The sequence below is a fragment of the Thunnus albacares genome, chromosome 5 (assembly GCF_914725855.1).
Source record: "Thunnus albacares chromosome 5, fThuAlb1.1, whole genome shotgun sequence".
In the NCBI taxonomy this organism is placed as follows: Eukaryota; Metazoa; Chordata; class Actinopteri; order Scombriformes; family Scombridae; genus Thunnus; species Thunnus albacares.
The window spans coordinates 15494691-15515543 of record NC_058110.1 but is presented as its reverse complement, the minus strand read 5'-3'; the positions used below and the strand labels follow the sequence as shown (position 1 = coordinate 15515543).

The 20853-nt window shown below is 38.9% G+C and overlaps 3 protein-coding genes across 7 annotated transcripts in view; 2 read left to right on the top strand and 1 right to left on the bottom strand.

Moving 5' to 3' along the window:
• The window catches only part of clstn1 (calsyntenin 1), a 39424-nt gene extending 33140 nt beyond the window's left edge, over positions 1–6284 (top strand). For all 4 annotated transcript variants that reach the window (XM_044350369.1, XM_044350366.1, XM_044350367.1 and 1 more), the window contains 2 exons: positions 1064–1248; positions 2715–6284. In XM_044350369.1, the coding sequence (XP_044206304.1) occupies positions 1064–1248; positions 2715–2909 (380 nt within the window). In that variant the 3' untranslated portion in view covers positions 2910–6284. The remainder of the gene's footprint in view (positions 1–1063; positions 1249–2714) is intronic.
• lzic (leucine zipper and CTNNBIP1 domain containing) lies at positions 6060–10513 on the bottom strand. Of its 2 annotated transcripts, none has more exons than XM_044350371.1 (7): positions 10422–10513; positions 9269–9405; positions 8980–9115; positions 8750–8848; positions 8525–8620; positions 8191–8272; positions 6060–8098 (listed from the first exon to the last, which is right to left on the bottom strand). In XM_044350371.1, the coding sequence occupies exons 2-7, from the start codon at positions 9367–9369 to the stop codon at positions 8043–8045; spliced, it is 570 nt and encodes a 189-aa protein (XP_044206306.1). In that variant the 5' UTR covers positions 9370–9405; positions 10422–10513; the 3' UTR covers positions 6060–8042. The 2 variants fall into 2 exon arrangements, with proteins under 2 accessions (XP_044206306.1, XP_044206305.1); XM_044350370.1 differs by lacking the exon at positions 10422–10513 and adding an exon at positions 9831–10051.
• Positions 10053–20726, top strand: LOC122982268 (nicotinamide/nicotinic acid mononucleotide adenylyltransferase 1-like). Its single transcript, XM_044351455.1, has 9 exons — positions 10053–10153; positions 10462–10598; positions 13955–14138; positions 16008–16129; positions 16931–17314; positions 19084–19302; positions 19586–19764; positions 19871–19972; positions 20091–20726. Exons 2-9 carry the CDS (start codon positions 10487–10489, stop codon positions 20148–20150), a joined length of 1362 nt encoding a protein of 453 aa, XP_044207390.1. The 5' UTR covers positions 10053–10153; positions 10462–10486; the 3' UTR covers positions 20151–20726.
• The last annotated feature ends 127 nt before the right edge of the window (positions 20727–20853 follow it).

Below are 20853 nucleotides of genomic sequence, written 5' to 3'. Positions count from 1 at the left end.
AAATGGCACAAGTTTAGGGATTACACTTGAGTGCTGCCTGTGACATCTGTACAGGCGGTGCTCTGAGCACAACCTTTTATTTCCTGGCTTCAGTAATCTTCTGTGCAGTCAGGCTTACTAAGCCTGCCACCGCACAGGAGAGGCCCTTTACTGCAAATATGGGGCAAAGTGGAGCAGGTTAGAGGGAGACGGGCAAAGCTATTTAAAGAAAGAGACACACCTAGAGCTGCCGAAAGCATTCATCTGCAGTTTGCTCAGAGCCCATTAACATCAGCACAGGCACACCAACAAATTAAGCTCATGAAATGCTCTCAGACAGTGTCTCCTCACATAAAACTTTAACCATAGACAGTATAAAAATAATGGACTTAGTCACTGTGACGTCACCCACTGGTTTGTGGACTCCCATTTTTTAAAGCCTTGAGCTTTGACCATCGCCATCTTAGATTTTTTTGAGCCAGAAGTGGCCATATTTGGATGAGAGGGCGGAGCTGACCCTAACGCTAGCTGCTAGTTTGGTTAGCACGGTGCATTTACAGTCTATGGTTAACTGTGATAATGCTAATGCTAATTTTTGCTGGCAAAAAACAGACTTAAAACCATTAAAATGAAATGTACTTGCCGGAAAAAACTGAACATCTGACTCCGTAGAGGGTTTTTATTACAACCAAATGGTGACCAAGACTTTTTTAGGCGACCAAAATGTTACAATTAACTTTCATAAACTGAAAACACGCTGAAATAGCGACGGTTACGCCTATTCTCTGTGAATCTGGGCCATCTACGCCATGGTTACGTTACCTAACAAACATAAATTAAGTGAGAAGAAGGGTCATTTTCTCATAGACTTACATACAATCTGACTTCCTTTTGGAGCCAGTGGAGTCGCACGAGAGAATCCAGGTTTATGTCACTTAACGTTTGCTTCACTTTTCAGACCCTGAGCTTCCCAATTGGCTGTAACTTGGTTTTTAAGTGCCCATGTGCAAATGGGACATAATTTTCCATCGAACCTGTAATTTTATGTTTATGTCTGTGTGTGTGTGTTTTTGCTCCTTCACAGTGGTTCCCAGCGCCGCCACTATCGTCATCGTCGTGTGTGTCAGTTTCCTGGTGTTCATGATCATCCTGGGCGTGTTCCGTATCCGAGCCGCACACCAGCGCACCATGAGAGACCAGGAGAACGGCAAGGAGAACGAGATGGACTGGGATGACTCAGCCCTTACCATCACTGTCAACCCCATGGAGGTAAAAACACACCGAGTATACCCACAGAGGAAAACGAGTGGACATCTCTGGTGATGAGCCAGAAAGCTCAACCAACGTGGTCGAGTTATAGCCGAGGCAGCTTTTCACCTGCTAATGCTGCGACTGAACCGTAGTTTTATCTGATCTCTCATGATTGACAGTCCTGCGGGGATGGGGGAGAGACTTTATTGTAGTGTTACCTCGCTTAATTAGAATAAAAGAATCACTTCAGATTATTTTTGTATAAGACTCACAGAGATCTAGATAATTTTTGGTGCCTCAGACAAAAAAATGAGCATTTTTCTCTTTCAATTAATGAGTCAGCTTGTGGGCAGGATGTTAATATCAGTAATATGAATTCATGCCTTGCTAAGCTGTTATGTGGGCTTACAACTAATTTAATTTATCATTTTTCTCTTTGCTGATAGCTGGTCACAATGCCCCAGTCACCAGCATCTTAACTACCATCTTTTAAGAGCTGCTGCTCATGTAGCTGCAGTGTTCACAGCTGAAGAAATACAGCTGTCTTAGCCCAAGTCAAAAGTTTGATTGAAATATAAAAGAGCATTACATCCCTACTAATTGAGACTCTGTCGATCTATAAACATTCTGGTGGGGGGTATGGGCACTTTAAACCACAGGATGTTGGATCAGTGTTGGATCAGTGTTGGATCTTTTTTGTCTCTTGTCCTTAGTATCACAAACCAGTTGGGTTGGTTAACATGAATAGACTGTGTGCACTGTGTTCACTGGCATCTTGTTACATGACCTCCAGCTATTGAAGTCAAATTTAAAATGGTCTTTCACTACATGGGGATGATGTTGTTGACAATATCAACAGTATTACCACAACATAAATAAAGATTTTTTCCAGTATCAGTACATGTCATGTTAATGGCAGATGTTGCAACCCTGTGTGTAAAATGTCTGCAGCAAAATCGCTGTCTGTCTGAGTCCATTCAGGGTGACATCTCCCATCCGCTACATCCAGATCTTATCTTCTGGTTGTCTTTTTAGAGTCCCATTAGCAAAAACTAATAGATAGAAAAAACTCTTTCATCCCCTCTGCCATCTCTCAACTTAACCCTGTGAGGAAAAGTGACTTGAACCCATAAACCTACTCAGGACCCAAATCCCAGACACCTTGAAATTGTAAATTTTTTCACATTTTATGCCTTTATTGGACAGCGACAATTGAGAGATGACAAGAAACATGTGGCATGCGACTTAATCAGTAGGCTACCTACCAGGGCACGCCCTGTCTGAGAGATATAAGTAGGAAGTGTCCATGATACATGAGCATGCAGCTCTTCCTACCAGCTCACACAGTTAGTCAGTATGGGTGACGCTATAACACATGAGGAGGATCAGGAGCAATTTAGATGATTAAAATGTATAAATCAGAACGTCTCTACAAACAACCCCCTCCCTCCCTCTCTCTCTCTCCCCGTGTCTCTTTAATGCAGACGTACGAGGACCAGCACAGCAGCGAGGAGGAGGAGGAAGAGGAGGAGGAGAGCGAGGATGGAGAGGAGGAAGATGACATCACAAGCGCTGAGTCAGAGAGTAGCGAAGACGAGGAGGGCGGGGAGCCGGAGGACCAGCAGGGGACCAGCAGACAGCAGCAGCTGGAGTGGGACGACTCCACCCTCACCTACTAGAACGACACACACATACACACACACACACACACGCAACACAAGCTCCTTAAACACACACACATCGCCAATTCACACACACTCAGATGCTCATACTCATTGCTACACACACACACGCACACACACACACACACACACTCCCCCAGTTTCATGTCCGAGGAGCCATGATGTAAAAAAAAAAAAAAAAAAAAAAAAAGGAAAAAAAATCCCTTCAGCATATATATGGTCAAGATTTTCCTGTTGTTATCTTAGTGGTGGTACTCAGTGTAGTGTAGTCATCACCAGATTGCTGATTTTTACTGTTTATTTTTTTATTTATTATATTTTAATTCCCAGGAAAACTTGGCCAACATTTGTTTTGAACTGCGTGAGGAAGCCAACCCTGCACTTTTTGTTTTCTCTCAGACGTAAGGCTTTCAAAATGGAGAATAATTTTTTTTTTTTTCCTAATTTTATTCTTTGCTTTTAGATTTGTTTGCCGCTAAAATCACGTATAGCTTTGACTTGAGTTCCTTGACTTGTAGTCCACAGTGAAATGAAATGCTTTTAACAAGTAGACCGCATTTTCTCTTTTTTTTTTTTTTGTTCTTTTTTTTTTTTGTTCTTTTAGTGCATGAGGATATTTGAGAAGTCATATGTGTAGAGAAATAAATTGCTTTTTAAAGATTTTGTAAATATAAAGAAACCATGTAATTAGTTGATGTGTTAGTGAAGGCCTGCTCAACGGGGTCCAATATCTAAAATGACGCAGTACGTAATGTAGAATATTTGTGTCACAGAGGCTGTAGCATGTCGCTAAATTTCCGCAAAAGCTGTTCCATCATGCTTGTACAAAAATGTCTGCTTCATGATGAGAAACCCAGGACTGTTAAGCAGAGGTTTCCATGACAAAGTGGTGTCCATTTTGTCTCCTTTATAATAATTTCTTTTGCTTTCTGCTAGACAGGACTGGTCGATGGGGCTCAGCTTCATACATGCTTTGCTTTGCTTGCACAGGTGGCAATGCTCTACTCCAAGCGTCAGTGTATTTCATTCCCAATAGATCTCACTGTTGTACAGAAGGGATTTTCTTTTTGTTCAGAGTAAATCACGCTCAGAGAAAAGCTAATGTACAAAAATCGACATTTTCGCGTGGAACGGTACAAACAGCAGGCCCGGGGTTCTGTGGTGCTGTCGATCTTCAAATATGGGTACTAACGTTTCTGCCAGTGCATTTGGACAAATCGAGAGATTTCCTCAGCAGCTTTAAAAAGCCTTTCGTCCGTATCACAGTCCTGCTGTGCTGACAGAAGTGGGAAAGGAAAAAAACAAAACAAAAAACCTTCAAACCACTGAAGGATCAGATTTATGACAGACTAGCTTTAGTGGGACCTGGCTGAACAGTGAAGATGCTGGCATTGTTTATTTGGGGAGAACAGTGAAATGAAAGTACTCTTCAGAATTGATCTGTTGCAAGTTTATTTTCCATGGCACAGCTATTTAACTTGGAATAATAATACATATATTAGATGCAATTTTAAATTGGTTTCCTATTGCAAAACAAGCACCGTCTTTATTGTAGTTTAAGGAATAACAACTGAGGGAACGACTGCATAGTTTACAATAAGAAAACAATTTAAAAATGGATCTTCCTCTTGTTTGAATCTTAAAATGAAATATTTTTTGCAGTAGACCACTAGATTTTATTGTACATGGAACTGTACTGTAGAGTTGTTCTAAGATACTTGTTTACATTTGGTAAACTTATTTTCTTTCTGGTATTAGTATCAAGCTTATACAATTGATTGGGAAAAATGTGTCCAACCTCTTATCTCCTCTCAGACACTGTTGTTCATCACTGTTGTATATATATATATCTTTCACAAAAACCAGATACAAATGTACCGTCACGCTTAACTATGTAGTGTTTGCCTCATGTTTTTGGGCACCAAGTAAAATGTAAACATTTCTCACACCTGCATTAATTAAGACCAGATTTAGGGCACTGCAGTGAGCAGAGTGCGGCGTTATCAGGATTAGAAATGCAGGTGTTGCAAGTTTGATATTTTGCATGCAAATCTGTTTTCAGATGCCAAAATTGAATTTTGAGAAAAAAGAAAAAAAAACACATACAAGGCTCTTTTTTGGAGGCAGTTTCCAGGCTACTTTTGAGAGTTAGAGTCGCACAGTTGTGTTTCTTAGGTTAATTTATGATTTTTATTTTTTTTTAGTGGTCTGTGGTGGAAAATGTTGTGAACAGTCTCCCCTCCATGAAGACTTGGACTTGTAAAAAATGGGGGCCAGGTCTGAGCCGGCTGAGATGGGAGTGCCTTTTGCCGATCATAGCGCAATTAGCAGATCTAACAAAAACACTCATCCATGCTCTTTTATTTGTGGCAATTTTGTTTTTCTTTTCTTTTTTTTTAATTTGTAACTGTAAACAGCTAGATTTCTTACAGAGCTGTGGATTTATTACGTTTTCTTTCAGTTTGTCGTAACAATAGTCCACCGCTAGTTTTATTAAAAGTGAAAACAGTTTTACATAGATGTCATGTGTCCATGTTGATGTGTAGACGAAGTAGATCCATATTGTATCTTCTATAGATATTGTACTAAATCATATTGACGGAATCCACCTTTAACAAGATGTACAGTACATTATGAAATTGCTTTGGCAGCATACATGGGTATACTGTTAATTGGCCTATTTGTGTATAGTGGCAGGTAATTTAGAACAGTGTCCTATTGCCTGAGTTGTTGAGAAAATGATTTCGAGGGCAGCATGAAATTCACAAGAGTTATAATCCTGTCGACTCTCACGGTTTCATTATGTCTGACACTTAATGTCCACATTTCATCTACAAAAGTACAGTACCAAGGGTCACTGAATCGTGCACACTGACTCTGCGGTCAAGTCTCCTCGGTGACTCCACCATCTCCAATTTTCTGGGTTTTATGCTTTCCGATCAGCCCCCCGAGCTAAAAGTGTGAGTTGGTTGAATTGAATGTCACTGCCTAACAAACTGAAACGCAGCCATACTGTAATAACACTAAGATGTAAGGGGAATTTACTTTGCATGAACCACAAGTTTGTGTACGTTCCATGTGGGGGTTGTGAGACTGGAGTGAGGAAGGAGACGTGATACACTACTGATTCTCAGATTGTCTGTTTCACACGTCCACGACACTCCAGATATATATATTTTTTGTTTTCTTTTTTTTTTTTTTCTTTTAAAAATTTGCTCAAAAATGGAAAGGTGACGATGTTTTCGGAACAGTTGGATGCTTCCTTTGTGCTTGTTGGAGCTGCTCTCACTTTTCTACCAATTGAAAGGCAAATTGTAGTGAAGGTGATGCTTGCTCGTAAACAAAAATAAAGGATAATGAGATGGGGTATAACTGCTGTCTGTTGTTTTCCTTCAATCATCGCTCATACTGTAAGGGTATCACTAGACATGGTGTTGGTGTGTAGTGTGAGTACACGCCCTGGATACTGTGGGTATTGCTGCTCAAAGTGTTGAGCGTTACTGCCATCTGGTGGTGAAAATGAAAACCTCTGTAAAGCCCAAAAATATACGTGGAACAGAACTTCACAAACATAATTAGTAACAATTTTTGATTTACTTCCATTCAAAACAATAGATACAAAGCTATATATACGTATAGCTGAAGTTGAAGCTGTAAACTGACAATATAAAATAATTTCAGTCATATTGAAGATGAAATATAATGCAAAATTGAAGTTGATTATTGTTAATTTAAGACAATAGTGGTCAACTGAAGCACTATTTGAAATATTTGACATTCTGTGAGTGTACAGGGGGTGGACAAAATAATGTAAACACTGGACAGAACATAAATATCCAGAACCAAATAATGTGTGAGGCCGCCTCTCCGCCTCCAGAACAACTTCACTCCTAAATGTAAATTCTCAAATGTGCTCCAACTGTATGTAGTGACTCTTTTTTCATAATTATCTTCCAGGTCTTTTAAAGGTAGAGGAGTCTGAACTATACTTCGTATTCTCCCCTCCAGTATGCTCCCAAAACCTGTTCAGTCACGTTTGTTTTTATTCAGGGCTTTTTGTTGTAACCCTTTTCTTGAATTATCTTGCAGCATGAGGACAGCATGAAGAACAGTGTAGGAGCATCTGGTACTGTAAGGTGACCTCCTGTTCCTCGGCTGTTAAACGACCACATTAATCAAACTGAATGACTCCCGTGAGATACAGTAGCTGCTGAAACCATCACAGACTCTTCACAATAGCAACAAATCCATCCAATGGATTTCTTATCCAATTCCAGGCAAACTGGTCAAAGATTCATTGGACTATATTTTTCCCAGACGTCCAGTCTGGTTTCACATCTTAATACAAAATGGCAGTTTCCAGATGGTAGTAATAACTATACATGTAAGCTCTCAAAGCCTCCTAAATATCATATTTTGCATCATTTTTGAGTCATTCGCTATTTTAAAACCTTTTGTGACAACCTGTGATTCATGCACTTACTGTTCGGATGTTTATTGCTTGATTGCTTTGAAAACTGAGAGGAGTGTTTTTCACACATCTTAGAGCTGACACACTGCTGCATATTGTCAAGTCTTACTGTATGCATATTGCATACAGTATCACTTTCTAGTGTTACTGTCTTTGTAGTGTAATTTAGTCACTTCAAAGTTCTGTTTCATGTTGTATTTCTGTTATTTTGTCCAAAGTCCTGTAGACAGCACAGTTGAATTAAAATAATATGACATCTTTATAATAATACAACACTTGCAGCACTCATACAGGGATTCAACATCTTTAAAAACACCATTGAATTTTTAGGTTTTTAGACAGATAGACACAGCAACCCAATAAGAAATATAACACAAATCACAACAGAATTATTTCTCATGAACTGCCTGGAATATCCTTCACATTCATGTACATGTCTTCATATTTAAGAAATCACATGCTTGTATCTATAATACAATATACACTTATCTGAACAAATAAAAGACGTTGAGGGGTATAAAACAATACTGTTAAAAAGTGTTAGCATCTACAGCAACACCTAGAAGTGCACTGATTATTTACAAAATCAACCATCAATTGGCACATTTTCTGTCTTGGTGATAACAAAGTCGACTTAAAATCAACATTTTGTATAATTACTATGCCTTGGTTTTCACACCAGAGCTAGCTAAAGCCATAATTTTATCTTCGGACCCTGGAAAAGAAGGCAAAACAAGGTAAATATGAGTGTTCACACAGCGATTTGTGAAATTAAACACTTCAGTGAAAGCTGGTGTTTATGCTCACCTGAGTTTGCAGTCACTTTTTCAAACTGGCTCAGAGTAGCTGTAGCGTTTTCTGCCAGAAAAGTCTCATCCTCTATAGTAAGCTGTCAAAATGACCAGAAGCAAAAAGAAAAAGTGTTTTTAATTCAGGGTTTCATCAAACACACAAACATTTGTAAAATGTTACAGCTTCTTCTGTGGTGAGTATTCAGCCTGTTATTACACCCGACAGCTACGTGACTAAAAATAAGTCAGTGCAGCTTTAAGAGTTCATGTGGACTCGAGCACAAGCCACTGAATCATCCATGAACCCGTGGAAAAAAAAACACCACATCTCTGCTGTGAGTGTTACTCACCTTCTCCCCCAGTTTTCTCAAGGCTGTGAGGATTTCCATTTTCTGCTGCGTGTACAGATCCCGCGACAGTTTCCCCACAATAACATCTCGGTCCATCTGCGCAGAATGTCACACATCAGTTGGACAAATTTTTCAGGCCAAGCAACACACAGATAAACACTGAGGACCACAACTGCACATTAAACAAACATAAAACATCATATCCTAGACATATGCAATCCAAACCTCTGCTAGTCTGGTTCTCAGCTGTCCTGGCTGCTTCTTAGCAAAAAGTCGGATCACCTCTGGGGTTTTGAACGCTTGGCTGATGGCAGCCTGGATTGCCTGAAAACAATAGAGATATCAGATAAAAATTAACATTTCACCAATCATTGTTCACACTGGATTATTTCTTCTATAAGCCCTAACATCCTTAAATCACTGTTACAACACTGTAGTTCCACTGTCGTCCATACCAGCTGCATTCCACTGAGCTCATCCACAAGTGTCATGTCTCCTGTCATGATCTTCTTCAGAGAGTCGTTGAATTCACTCAACTGTTCCAAGGTTTCCTTCTTGGTCTCCTCGTATTCTTCTTCATCCAGCTCTTCTCTAGAATAAAGATTGGATGAGAAACTTACAGAGACACAGGAAAAATAGATGGAAGCCTATATAGTATTTTCTGGCATCATCACGCATGTTCTAGATAAATTGCTCATTCAGTTAAGAGCCTCATGTATTTAATGTATTTCTCCTATACTGCACCTGCATTCCTCCAAATCCTGGAGCTGCTGCATCAGTCTGTCAAGCTGCTCTTCCATATTTTGTCTCAATTTCCCAGTTTCTGATTTCCCGCGGGAAGCCATCCTTAGTTCAAGTTATATTTCCAATCTATGGAAAAGCTAAAGCAGAGAATAAAACAGAAAAACAGACAAGAATCTCACTTAAAACCTTTTTTATTCAGGAAGACCTTTTCATCTTATCTCTTTGTTATTTTATTTAGGTTATAAGTGTTTAATTCTGTAACACTTTGAGATTCACTGCGAATGAAAAGTGCAGTACAAATCAAATGCATTATTATTACTTATTACTGGGCATTCTTACCTAAGTATGCTACAAACAACCTAGCATGCTATCTGGAGACTGTCTTGAAATGGCGTTGCTGAAGCAAGAATCACGACAAATATGTTAAATATTTAGCGAGACACAACTGACACTGACGAACTATTAAAGTCTCTTTGCTCGGGCCTTGTTATGTTAACAACAGTGAAAGTTTAGTTAGTTAGTTAGCTTGGTGGCTAGCTAGCATGCTAATAGACATTCTCACCTGGACTCTCTTTGTAAACAGTTGGCGATTGTGCTCAAATCAGTGAGTCAAATGTTCGCATAAGCTTGACGAATGTGCCGTAAAACCAACTGGATCACTGCACGGGAATCCGCTAAAACAACTACTTTTAAATAGGGGTTTGGGAGTGTTGAGTGTTTGCCGATGTGGTTGTGAACGTAGCTCATAATCTGTGGGTGCGGCTCTTCTTCTGCTTCCTGGTTGTTCTGTCCAATCATGTTTCTTGATATTAATGTTGTCCATAACGGCCGCACAGGAAGCAAATGACGCCTTACAGAGCAGCTGACTGCCGTCGTTTCTCACCGGTACTACAATGAGTTTTTTCATTATTTTACTTAAAGTGAGAAGACGCTTTCATTTTATGTAACTTCTGTTCCGGGTTTAAACTGTGTTTTGTCAGTTGGAGCGTCTTCCCAGCTCGCGTTGCCTGGTTACCAACAAAGCTAACGTTTAGCTACTGTTTACAATCACTGACAGCGCTATCAACGCCATTTGATGATAGAGTACCACATCATTTACTATCCAGAAAGGTCTTTGACATGTGATCCTCGAAAACAATTACTGTTTACTTACTACCAGCCTTTGTTTCCCCTTCCCTATCTGCTGTTATAAGTGTGAACCCAGCTCCAGTAGCAGGCATGGAGGGTCATAAAACTAGCGTGGTCCTGCTGGCCTGTGGGTCCTTCAATCCTATCACCAACCTACACCTGAGGATGTTTGAACTAGCTCGAGATCATCTAGAAGACACAGGTAAAGTAAAAAAAAAGGACCCCTTTTCTTTTTGGGGTCTTTTTTCCCCCCAGAAAGATTCTTCTTTAAAGGGCTGGTTTACTATACACTATGCAATAACACTTTTTTTCACTCACATTTAGATAGTTTAGATTTAATTTGCTCAGGTTTTAAATTATTCACCAGGAGGTGAAGGGAATATATGCAGTGTACACAGCATTGACAAAAAATACGTTTAGTGATGCAACGGTAACCTGTACTTTACTGGATTATTATTATTGATGCATAAAGATTTGAATATTGTAGATTTTAATATAGTAGCTGGTCTGAGTTGAGTTCATTTTAACTACTTTATATACTGTGGGGTAGTTTGAACAGTAACAACGCATCATGTTTTATGAACTGATATCTTAATATGCAAATCTGTACCTGTCAAATAAATGTAGTGAAGTGAAAAGTACAGTATATAATGAAACTGTGTACACCCCTGGTCAGTATCACTAAAATGTTAAGTAATAACAAATCCTTTCCATTTAATACAATTTTATTAGGTTTTATACAATACTCAAGAAGCATTAAGACAATTCACTTGAAAAACAGAATGTTTGACTAATTAAACTATTATAAAAGGTCCATATTTAAGAACAAACTGCAACGAAATTCAGCATACCCCTCAATAGTGAGACTCCATTCTTTTATTTTTTTATATTTTGTATGCCCGCCTTTGTTTTTGATGACAGATTCAATCCTCCCGGGCATACCAGTCTTGCCCAAATCTGTGGAGAGATGTTCTGTCATTCTTCACAGATGATTCAGATGATTGGGTTCAAGTCAGGGGACATACTTGGCAAGGTCATAGTTTTCATTTTTTGGCTTGACCGGCCACGGACTAGCCCTATAACCGCGGTTGTCTGTGAGTCACTGAGTGATGAAGTTTCACCATTGGTCAGCCAGCCGAGTATTGGAGTTTCCTCATTGGCTGTTGCTCTTTCATAATGAATCGGTGCAAGATAATGGAAGCGGAGGACAGCAGCATGACGCTCTGAGCTCCAGTGTTAAATACAGAGAAGTCGGCTAAACTCCTGTTGAAACAGACGTGTACCAGCATTTCTAATGTCTCTTCCTCTACCGTCCAGTGTGATCGACTCTCCAGGTGAAAGCGCTGTCAGCAGCCAGCAGGAGAGATGCTCTGCGGTGCCTTTGGATGTTATAACTGAACTAATACCAGGACACAAGCTTTTTATTTCTGACATTTTCACATCACAGCAACAGCAACATGAACAACAGCATTAAAACATGAGTCCTGCAGGTAAAACATGACACTCATATAGTGGTTATATCAGTTAAGTGTGGGCGGCTGCTCTGCAGGTGCGTTTGAATTGACTGTAACTGCGGTAACTGGGTGGAGATAAGCCTCCTGAATTTGCACCAAAATGCTGTCAAAACTTTCATTTACAATCTCCACCGGAACCTCCATGATCATCAACAGGGAAAGAGGCAGAAATAAGGCGTATGAACACTTAAAACACCCCAAATCACTCTGACAAAACACTCAATGCAGAGTGAAAAATGAGAGACAGATGAAAGAGCAGGAGGAGTTAACAGATAATTAGAATAGTTATAATTAGAATTAAAATAAGTTCTCTTTCTAATCAAACATCCCAAGATATGAGTGGAAAATATTGTTCTTTCAACTGCATTTATAACCTTTTTCTTTTTTTTTTTTACTCAAATGTAGCTTAACCATGTCATGTGATACTACTTCAGTACACTTGAACAGCAAATATTACTGGGACCACTACAGATGAACATTTAATATCCAGGAACATTATAGACACTACCACTGACTATCCTTGTAACATATTGACCACAATTTTGCACATTGACCATACACGGTCCAGCCATATACTAGGTTTTCACCTAGTCTTGTTTAAAAACTCTTGTGTGATTTTTGCAGTGTGTTTGGGATCATTGTCATGTTGGAAAATTCCTCTCCTGCCAAGCTTCTTGAGACTGGGAGTCATCTTTTCATTCAGTATTTGGGTATATAAACTTGCATTCATAATCCCATCTATAAATGTCATCTCCCTACACCTTTTGTACTCATGCAGCCCCCATATCAGCACACTTCCACATCCATGTTTCACGGTCGGCACTATGCAGTCCTGGCCAGGTCCACCCCAAACATGCTGGACCCCATCTGATCCAAACAAATTTATTTTGGTTTCATGTAATCAAAGAATGTGCTGCCAGCATTTATCAGGCTTCTGTTCGTGTTGTTTGGCAAAGTTTAATCTTGCAGTTTTGTGCCGTTTTGTGAGCATTTTAGAGGTCGCCTTCATGCAATATCCTTCGCTTCGCACTGTCTGAGCAGTCACTGAAACACCGCTTTCCACAGATAATCCTTGTGCTGAGTCAGAAGCTCTTGCTCTTCTGTTTTACAATGCAAGGTTACATAATAGCAATTGTGCATGCTGTCATTTTTCGAGGACGGCCACTGCACCTTCTGTTATTGGTAGTTTGGGTTTTCCTGTACCTCCTAACTGCTGCTGCAACTGTGTTTTGGCTTCTGTTCACTGATGATCTTGTACCCTCTCTCATCTTTATGAAGTCTCACAATCTGGTTTCTTACTTGTTTTGTTTTAATTCCTCACCATATGGAGCCATGTTGCATTAGACACAACTCAGACCAAAAGTGAGAAAGTTGTGGTGTTCACAGGTTCTTTTATAACATTGTTCGGGCAATTAGTCTTAATTGAAAGACACAGGTGTAATTATTTTTGATTTGGTGGTCACAGGTGTATTCACTTTTGTTGCATTGAGGTTGTACTTTGAGGCCTGTATTTTCAATGAAGTCTATCTAACCTGTTTGTTTTTAATTACAAATAAGATCAAATACCCGACACTTCACCCTAAAAATACTACAGTTATTGTAAGATGATACAATTTTGAATTTAATTTAACATTTAACATTTTAGTGATATTGCACAGGGGTGTACTCAGTTTTGTTATATACTGTATAATGTTTCACTTTGAAATGTAGTGGAGTACAAGTTTAAAGTAGCAGAAAATTGAGATTTGCAGGTACAGTAACTCAAAATTGTACACAAGTACAGTAATGGAGTAAATGTACTTAGTTATATTCCACCACTTCTAGTTTCCAATGGAGGTAAGTAAGAAAATGTGTTAATGTGTAGTTTAAGTGAAGCAACCATTTAAGAGTATTCTTTTCAGTTTATCATATGAGTTTATGTGCATGATGTGTGAATAAAAAAAGAGCATCAGTTTCCCAGTTTACTGCTTAACACTTCTGTGCAAATTTTGTGCTGTTGCCCTAAATCATCTGTTTATTCACTCTATTTCCTTAATGTCAAAAGGTCAGTACAGGGTGGTGAAAGGCATCATCTCCGCAGTGGGTGATGGCTATAAGAAGAAGGGTTTGATCGAGGCTCGTCACCGTCTGGAGATGGCCAGACTGGCCACAGAGAACTCTGACTGGATCACAGTAGATTCGTGGGAGAGCTTGCAGCCTGAGTGGGTGGAGACAGCTAAAGTGGTTCGGTAAGTTTACATTCTTTATGTCTTGTTACTGGCAGTGCCTGTTCTTGCTGCAGTGTTTTTTTTTTCACCTTGAGTCATCATTATAGAAGTAACACACTACCTGTCAGACCTTTTAACCTTAATCACTCTCTCTATTCTTCTTCTTTGTCAATGACTACACCGCAAGTAGTAATGACTATTAAAGCGATGATTTACAAGCAGCCCCTCTAGCTGTTTGAGATGGTGGTATTAATTTGGCACAAATGTTAACAAATTATAGGTTCTTAGTGGTGTTAGCTGAATTCTCTAGGCATGCTAATAACTCTTGTATCATGTCATCTGTGCTGTTCACACATACAGTATGTTAAACCCTTGGCGTGTCAGACACTGAGGAGGTGACAATGAACAATATATGCTTTTATTTATTTCAGTCATAAAGTTGTTAAAAGTAAAAAAAACAAAACAACACACAGTTGTCACAAGTTATCACAGAGTTCCTTCCACTTGATGATTGACTCTTGAAGCACTGTGACTTTAGGGTAGAAAGTTCCATAACTGCATAACCTGATTAACAGACTGAATTTCTGTTTGGTTTCTCTTCATTCATTCATTCACTGAAGGAATCTGAGATCTGGGCAGCGATTCAGAAATCTGGCATCAGGCTTATCTTTGCATTCTGCAGAAATATAAACAGAATAATCTGGTTCTCAATCAATTATCACAAATGTATTAAAAGTGAAAGCTTTAAATCAAACTTCGGACCTGACATGTTTCATTATTTAGCTTGTTATGTTTAAATAAATAAGAATATCATTTATTTATAACTGTTGCAGAAGTATCTTTCTTGGCCATTTTTCCATCAAATAATAGTTTCTGTTTTATATATTAACAGCTTTTATCATTTTTTAAATAGGAAACAAATGCCTGAGCCAGAGTGTTGATGTTGAGAAATGTTGACACAGTTGACAGTTTCTACCACAATGTGGCAAGAGGGTTCCAGATTTTGAACAGGAACTACTGTATTTAGCAAAAAAATTGTTCAATATCCAGTTGAAAGGTTTGTAATTTTGTAAGAAGGTTTAGAAAAGACTAAACCTTTGTGTGCTTTCAGTTGTATTTCATCTGACAGGTTCTGACTTGTTGCTGTAAAGAATAAAATGTATCTGTAAACAAAGCGGCACAGCTGTGAGGGGCTGCCAAAATAATTCTTAGTAAGAATCATTGTCCTTAACCCTGTAATCCAGATGAGAAATCACTGCTTTGATATGGTCAAAATAACAGACTAACAGACTAAAGTATCACTGACATAGAGTCACAAACAGGTGATTTGTTGTTTGGGGAAATCTGTCAGAAGTCTCTGATTCTGAAGTTTCAATCAAAACCACATTAAATTCTGTAGACTACTGAGCAATTATCTATAACATATTAGTAAACATAGACATCAATAATAAATCTATAATAATACAAGTTTTATAATTTGATATTTAAAGTTTAATCATTTGATGTTGATGGTAAAAACAATTCTGAATAAGTATCCAAACTGCAGACATACAAAAGAAAACTGCCAAATTTAAAGTTGTATTTGATTAAAAATGTACTTTACACTAAAAGGAAATAATTTTTAGATGATAAACAAAGGCCATAAATTAGTGCAAAGTGTAATTACAAAAATGGCTCCACATTTTACTCCACATTATTGAATGGACCAGTGTGTTTGCTGTATACTAACTGATATATTGTCAATATACTGCAACTAACATTGCTTGTATGGGAACCTGTATGCAATACAGTCAGCCCTACTGTGTTTTTCCTCCTGCTCTTTAAGTTTTGATGTATCAAAGATCTGATTACTGTATTTAAAGCTAAATTAATTTGTTTGTATCTACTCAGGCATCACTATGAGGAACTGCTTACAACAGAGCAGAACAATGATGATGTGGACACTGTCAAGTATACAAAAAAGAGACGCATACAGGAGAATTGTGAGGGTACATCTGAGCACAAAAGGAGAGGTGGGTCACATGCAGCTATGTACGATTGCTTTGTTTTCATCTCCTCCCTTTTCCAAACCCCTGATTCCACGCAGGCAACAAGTCTGATCCTGCTTCCACTGTATTCATGGTTTACTGTATTCAGCTTAACTCATTATTAGGAGACAATGCTTGAATGATGCAGATACTCAAGGTGTGGTGAGTGACACCCAGTCACACCACCTACAGTAAAGGACAGATGCATGCATCAGTGACAAAGTTGGAACATCACGCCCAAGCGATCAGTATTACAACATTCTTCACACTAGTGACAAGAATGTCAGACTATATGAATCCACATGTAACCGCACTACATAAGATGATAAACACTAGCAGGAGAAGCGCATACAGTGTCATGTATTATGTGCTAAGAGTCTCTTATCATAATGGAGATGTTATTAAGGCCAGGCAAGTATATTTGTATAGCACTTTTCAACAACAAAGCACATAAAACATATAAGGCAGTGAGACAAAATGTAAAAGAAACACAAGACATTATAAAAAGACACATTTAAATAGAATTTAAAAGAGTTACATGAGAAATTAAAACAAGCTAAAATAGAATAAGATAAAAGATATAATAAGATATCTCCTAATATGATATATTAAGTCACAACAGTTATTGATACTTAATTACAATACGCTTTTAAAAGAGTCTGCACAGCATTGATTAGTCACAAAGGAGTAAATCACTTGAATGTAGTTGTATTAGTGTCCCAGCATTGCCTACTGACAGAGTTATGACCTCTTCCACCTTAACTAAACTGTCTTCTCTTCACTCAGACAACCCTCATCTGATGCTGCTGTGCGGGGCCGATGTCCTGGAGTCCTTCGGGACCCCCAATCTGTGGAAGCAGGAGGATATCACCGAGATTGTGGGCCGTTACGGTTTGGTTTGCATCTCCCGCAGCGGCAACGACCCCCACAAGTTCATCCACCAGTCAGACATGCTGTGGAAGTATCGCAAGAACATCCACGTGGTCCGCGAATGGGTGACCAACGAGATCTCGGCCACTCACGTGCGCCGGGCGCTTCGTCGAGGTCAGAGCGTCAGGTACCTGCTGCCAGACAGCGTGGTCGACTACATTAAAGAGCACGGCCTCTACACTGCAGAGAGCGAGCAGAAAAATGCCGACGTGGTTCTAGCTCCCCTTCAGAGATACACGGGTGCGTCCTCAAGCTGAGGATGTTTAACTGCTGCGGCTTCAAAAACAGAAGCGTAATCTGTCTGCACTGAGTGTTGTGAGTTTACAGTGAACTGAAAACAAATGAAACACACCTCAAGAAAGTTAATTTAAGTTTCCACCAGTGCCTGCTCTACAGATTAGTCATTTTTTAAAATGTGTGTTTGTTTTTTAAGAAGATAACCTTGCATAGACTTTCCAGTGTGAGGTGATTTAGTAACTGTTATGTAATTAGTTGTAATTGATGATGAATTATTACGTGTGTGTGTGTGTGGGAAAGTTCATGAGTCAGAAACAGAATAACTTAGCAGCAGTTCAACCGGCTCTCAGATCATCTAAATGTCATTGCTACAATCTGGTGTGTGGTTACTGAACTAGAGATTCACAGTTTTGTGCGGAATAGTCGGCATACATCATGTTTGATCTTGCATGAAATATGATCAGCAACAGATGAATCTCTACTTGCTTTATCACGGTTTCTTGTTTCACTTGCTTCAGTATTCACCTCCAGACTCACCTCATGTTTTGTACCTAGAGCAGGTTTTTCCATGCGCTCCCTCAGGCAAACACAGCCTTTAATCACTCAGTGCTGCAGATTTCAGAGTGAAAGTGTGATTTGTATTGACTGGAAATGAAATAAACAATCCTCTTTTGTTTTTCACCTCGGAAGCTTTTCATTGCTGTTACAATGTCATTATCACACAGATAAGAAACTCCTAATATCCTCAGTTAAGGAAGTTTCAAATTGACACCTGTTTGTTGGGGGGTGGGGGGGTTAGTCTATGTTTCAGGTACTCATCATCTGAAGAAGATTGCAGCTGAAATAGCTAATTGCAGCCAACTAAACACTCATTGTGATAACACAGTGTTGAAATGAGATCTTCAATTGTTTCTTGAAGTATAACTGATTACATTATATCACATTTGTATCTGATTGATTTACTTTTAACGGTAGAGTAATGATATTAAAGTTATCAAAAGAAATCACAGCAAACACCTGGTTATTCAAACTTTAAAGTAATGATTTCATTACATCACAAAGTCATGTTTATCCTATTAAACAGTTCATTACTATGTCAGTGTCAGGTACCTGTGACACATGTGATATGCACATGTGATCACGAGGAAGTCACGAGGTTCATGTGTTTTATTTTCTTTTAAACTGGGTTTGCGTCAATTCCTCAAAACTACATGCCAGAGTAACTAACGTCAATATTATTTTCCTCATTGCATAGAAAGGTGCGTCACGTTTAACATAACATAACAAAGCTTTGAAACCAGAGGAGGTTTATTCCACAGTTAGATTTGCACAATTGAAAAAAAGTACAAATCTATATCAATATCTTTTACACTGATATGACTAACATTAACCAAAAAACAAAACTACTGCTGTAGGAATGATGGACTTTGAGATTTTTCTTTGTTTAGAAAATCTTTAAATTACTGCATATTCACTGTGTATTGCAAATCTGTCCAACATTTCTTGTAATGATTTGAGTAAAAGGAAGAAACTACCAAACAAAAAAGGATCATAATTAACCAAAAGAGCCTTCCTCTAATCATTAAGAGCAAAATATTTCCCTGTTGTGTATGCATGTACACTTAATCTTGTGACACTTGGGGCAAATTTGACAGTTTATGATTCAATGACCTGCACGGTGGGACCAGTCAGACACGTCTGTCTTCCTCGGCACTGATGAGAGCACCTCCCTCATCCTCACATGGTCCTCAGGTGACAGCGAATGAGGTGAGGGCACACCTCCCCTTTATACCTCCACGTCTCTCACAGAACAGCATTGTCTTCAGCCTCCTGGGACAATTCAGCAGCCCGGCAGTGTGAGGATCACCTTTTTTTTTTTCTTCTCACACACATAAAGAGTGCAAAAAAGGTGCTCAAAATGCCAGCCAGCCTCTGTGGTACATGGGACATGATCAGCAATCACAACTTTGAGGGCTACATGATTGCACTGGGTAAGTTGTACTAAACATGTTTTAATCCAACACTATTCTCTAACATCAAATATAGTTGAATAGCCTTGAGATGTCTGCATTTCTGTCATTCAAACTTTAATTGTGCTGTAAAATGCATGCAGATATAACATAGCCACGGTGGAAAAATAAACATTCAGCTGTGCTTTTGTAACAATACTATTTACGGTATGCATGGGACTGAGTGAGTGAATGTATTTCTTGCCTGAGGGTGAGTTTGTCCACCAGATTTGTACTCAGGGAAAATATTTGTCTACCTCTTCAGGTGTCAGTGCTTACTTACGAAAGATTGCTCTGAGGCTGAAGATGAGGAAGGTGATTGAGCAGCAGGGGGACCAGTTCATCATCAAAACGTCCAGCACCTTCCGAAACTACACCGTCTCCTTCAGAGTGGGTCAGGAGTTTGAGGAGTTTACCAAGGGACTAGACAACAGACACGTCAAGGTGAAGATGATTGTGACCTTTTGTAGATTATTTGATGTGTTTTGCATTTTATGTGAGCTATGAGATTTTTTTAAGTGTTCTGATTTATTTTTTTTCTTCTGTGCAGTCACTGGTGAAATGGGAGGGAAATAAACTGGTGTGTGAGCAGATTGGAGAGAAGAAGAACCGGGGCTGGGCTCACTGGATTGAAGAGGACAAACTACATCTGGTAGGAATATGAATATGGACATTTTACACTGAATTGATTCACTTTCCCACAATTTGTATGCTTGTGATTTTCAATTACATTTTATTTACTTGGTATTTCTGTGACCTTTTATCTTCAGGAGCTGTACTGCGAAGGAGAGGTGTGCAAGCAGGTTTTTAAGAAGAACATGAATGAGTGAAGAGGAATGAAAATTTTATCTCTGGAGAAGAGAAGTTACTCCATGATGAAGGGCATCGTGTGTGAGATTCACCATTAATAACAAAACCAAACTACATGTTAAGTTTGTGGTGTTTTCTCTGTAATGTGACTTCAATACTCAGTCCATGAGAAAATATCTTTCCTCTCGGGGTATGGATTTACACCACTAGATGGCATTACTGGATTACTTTTGTGAAATCTAGTCTACACTGGTCTGTAGTTTGGTGATGTGATAAAATACACTGAACATCAAGCATGTATATGGCTTCTTTCAGCAGGCTGAAAAATGTCTATGCAGACTATGTTTAGTGCAAAATTATTGTTTCCTTTAAATCTCTACTGTCTGAGAGGACAAATTCAAGATATCATGTGGTTGTTTTTTGTTGTACCGGCTTGTGCTGTCCACTGTGCTGTTGACATTTGGTTGATATTTGTAAAAATAAAAAGCCTCATTCTTTTATACCCAAATATGTATGACAGACAGTGAGGTGTAAGATATTTGGTATACAGCTGTGTTTTATGTGTATTTTGTGAAATAAAATGGAAATCAGAAGTGGCGTCCTTTGTTTGTTGAATTATTCATTTCTGCCATTCTTTCTTTAGTAAAATAAACTCTTAACCAATGTTTTTTCAATTGCATACCACCAGGCTGGTCTGTCTCATCATTCTCACAAGCACACAGG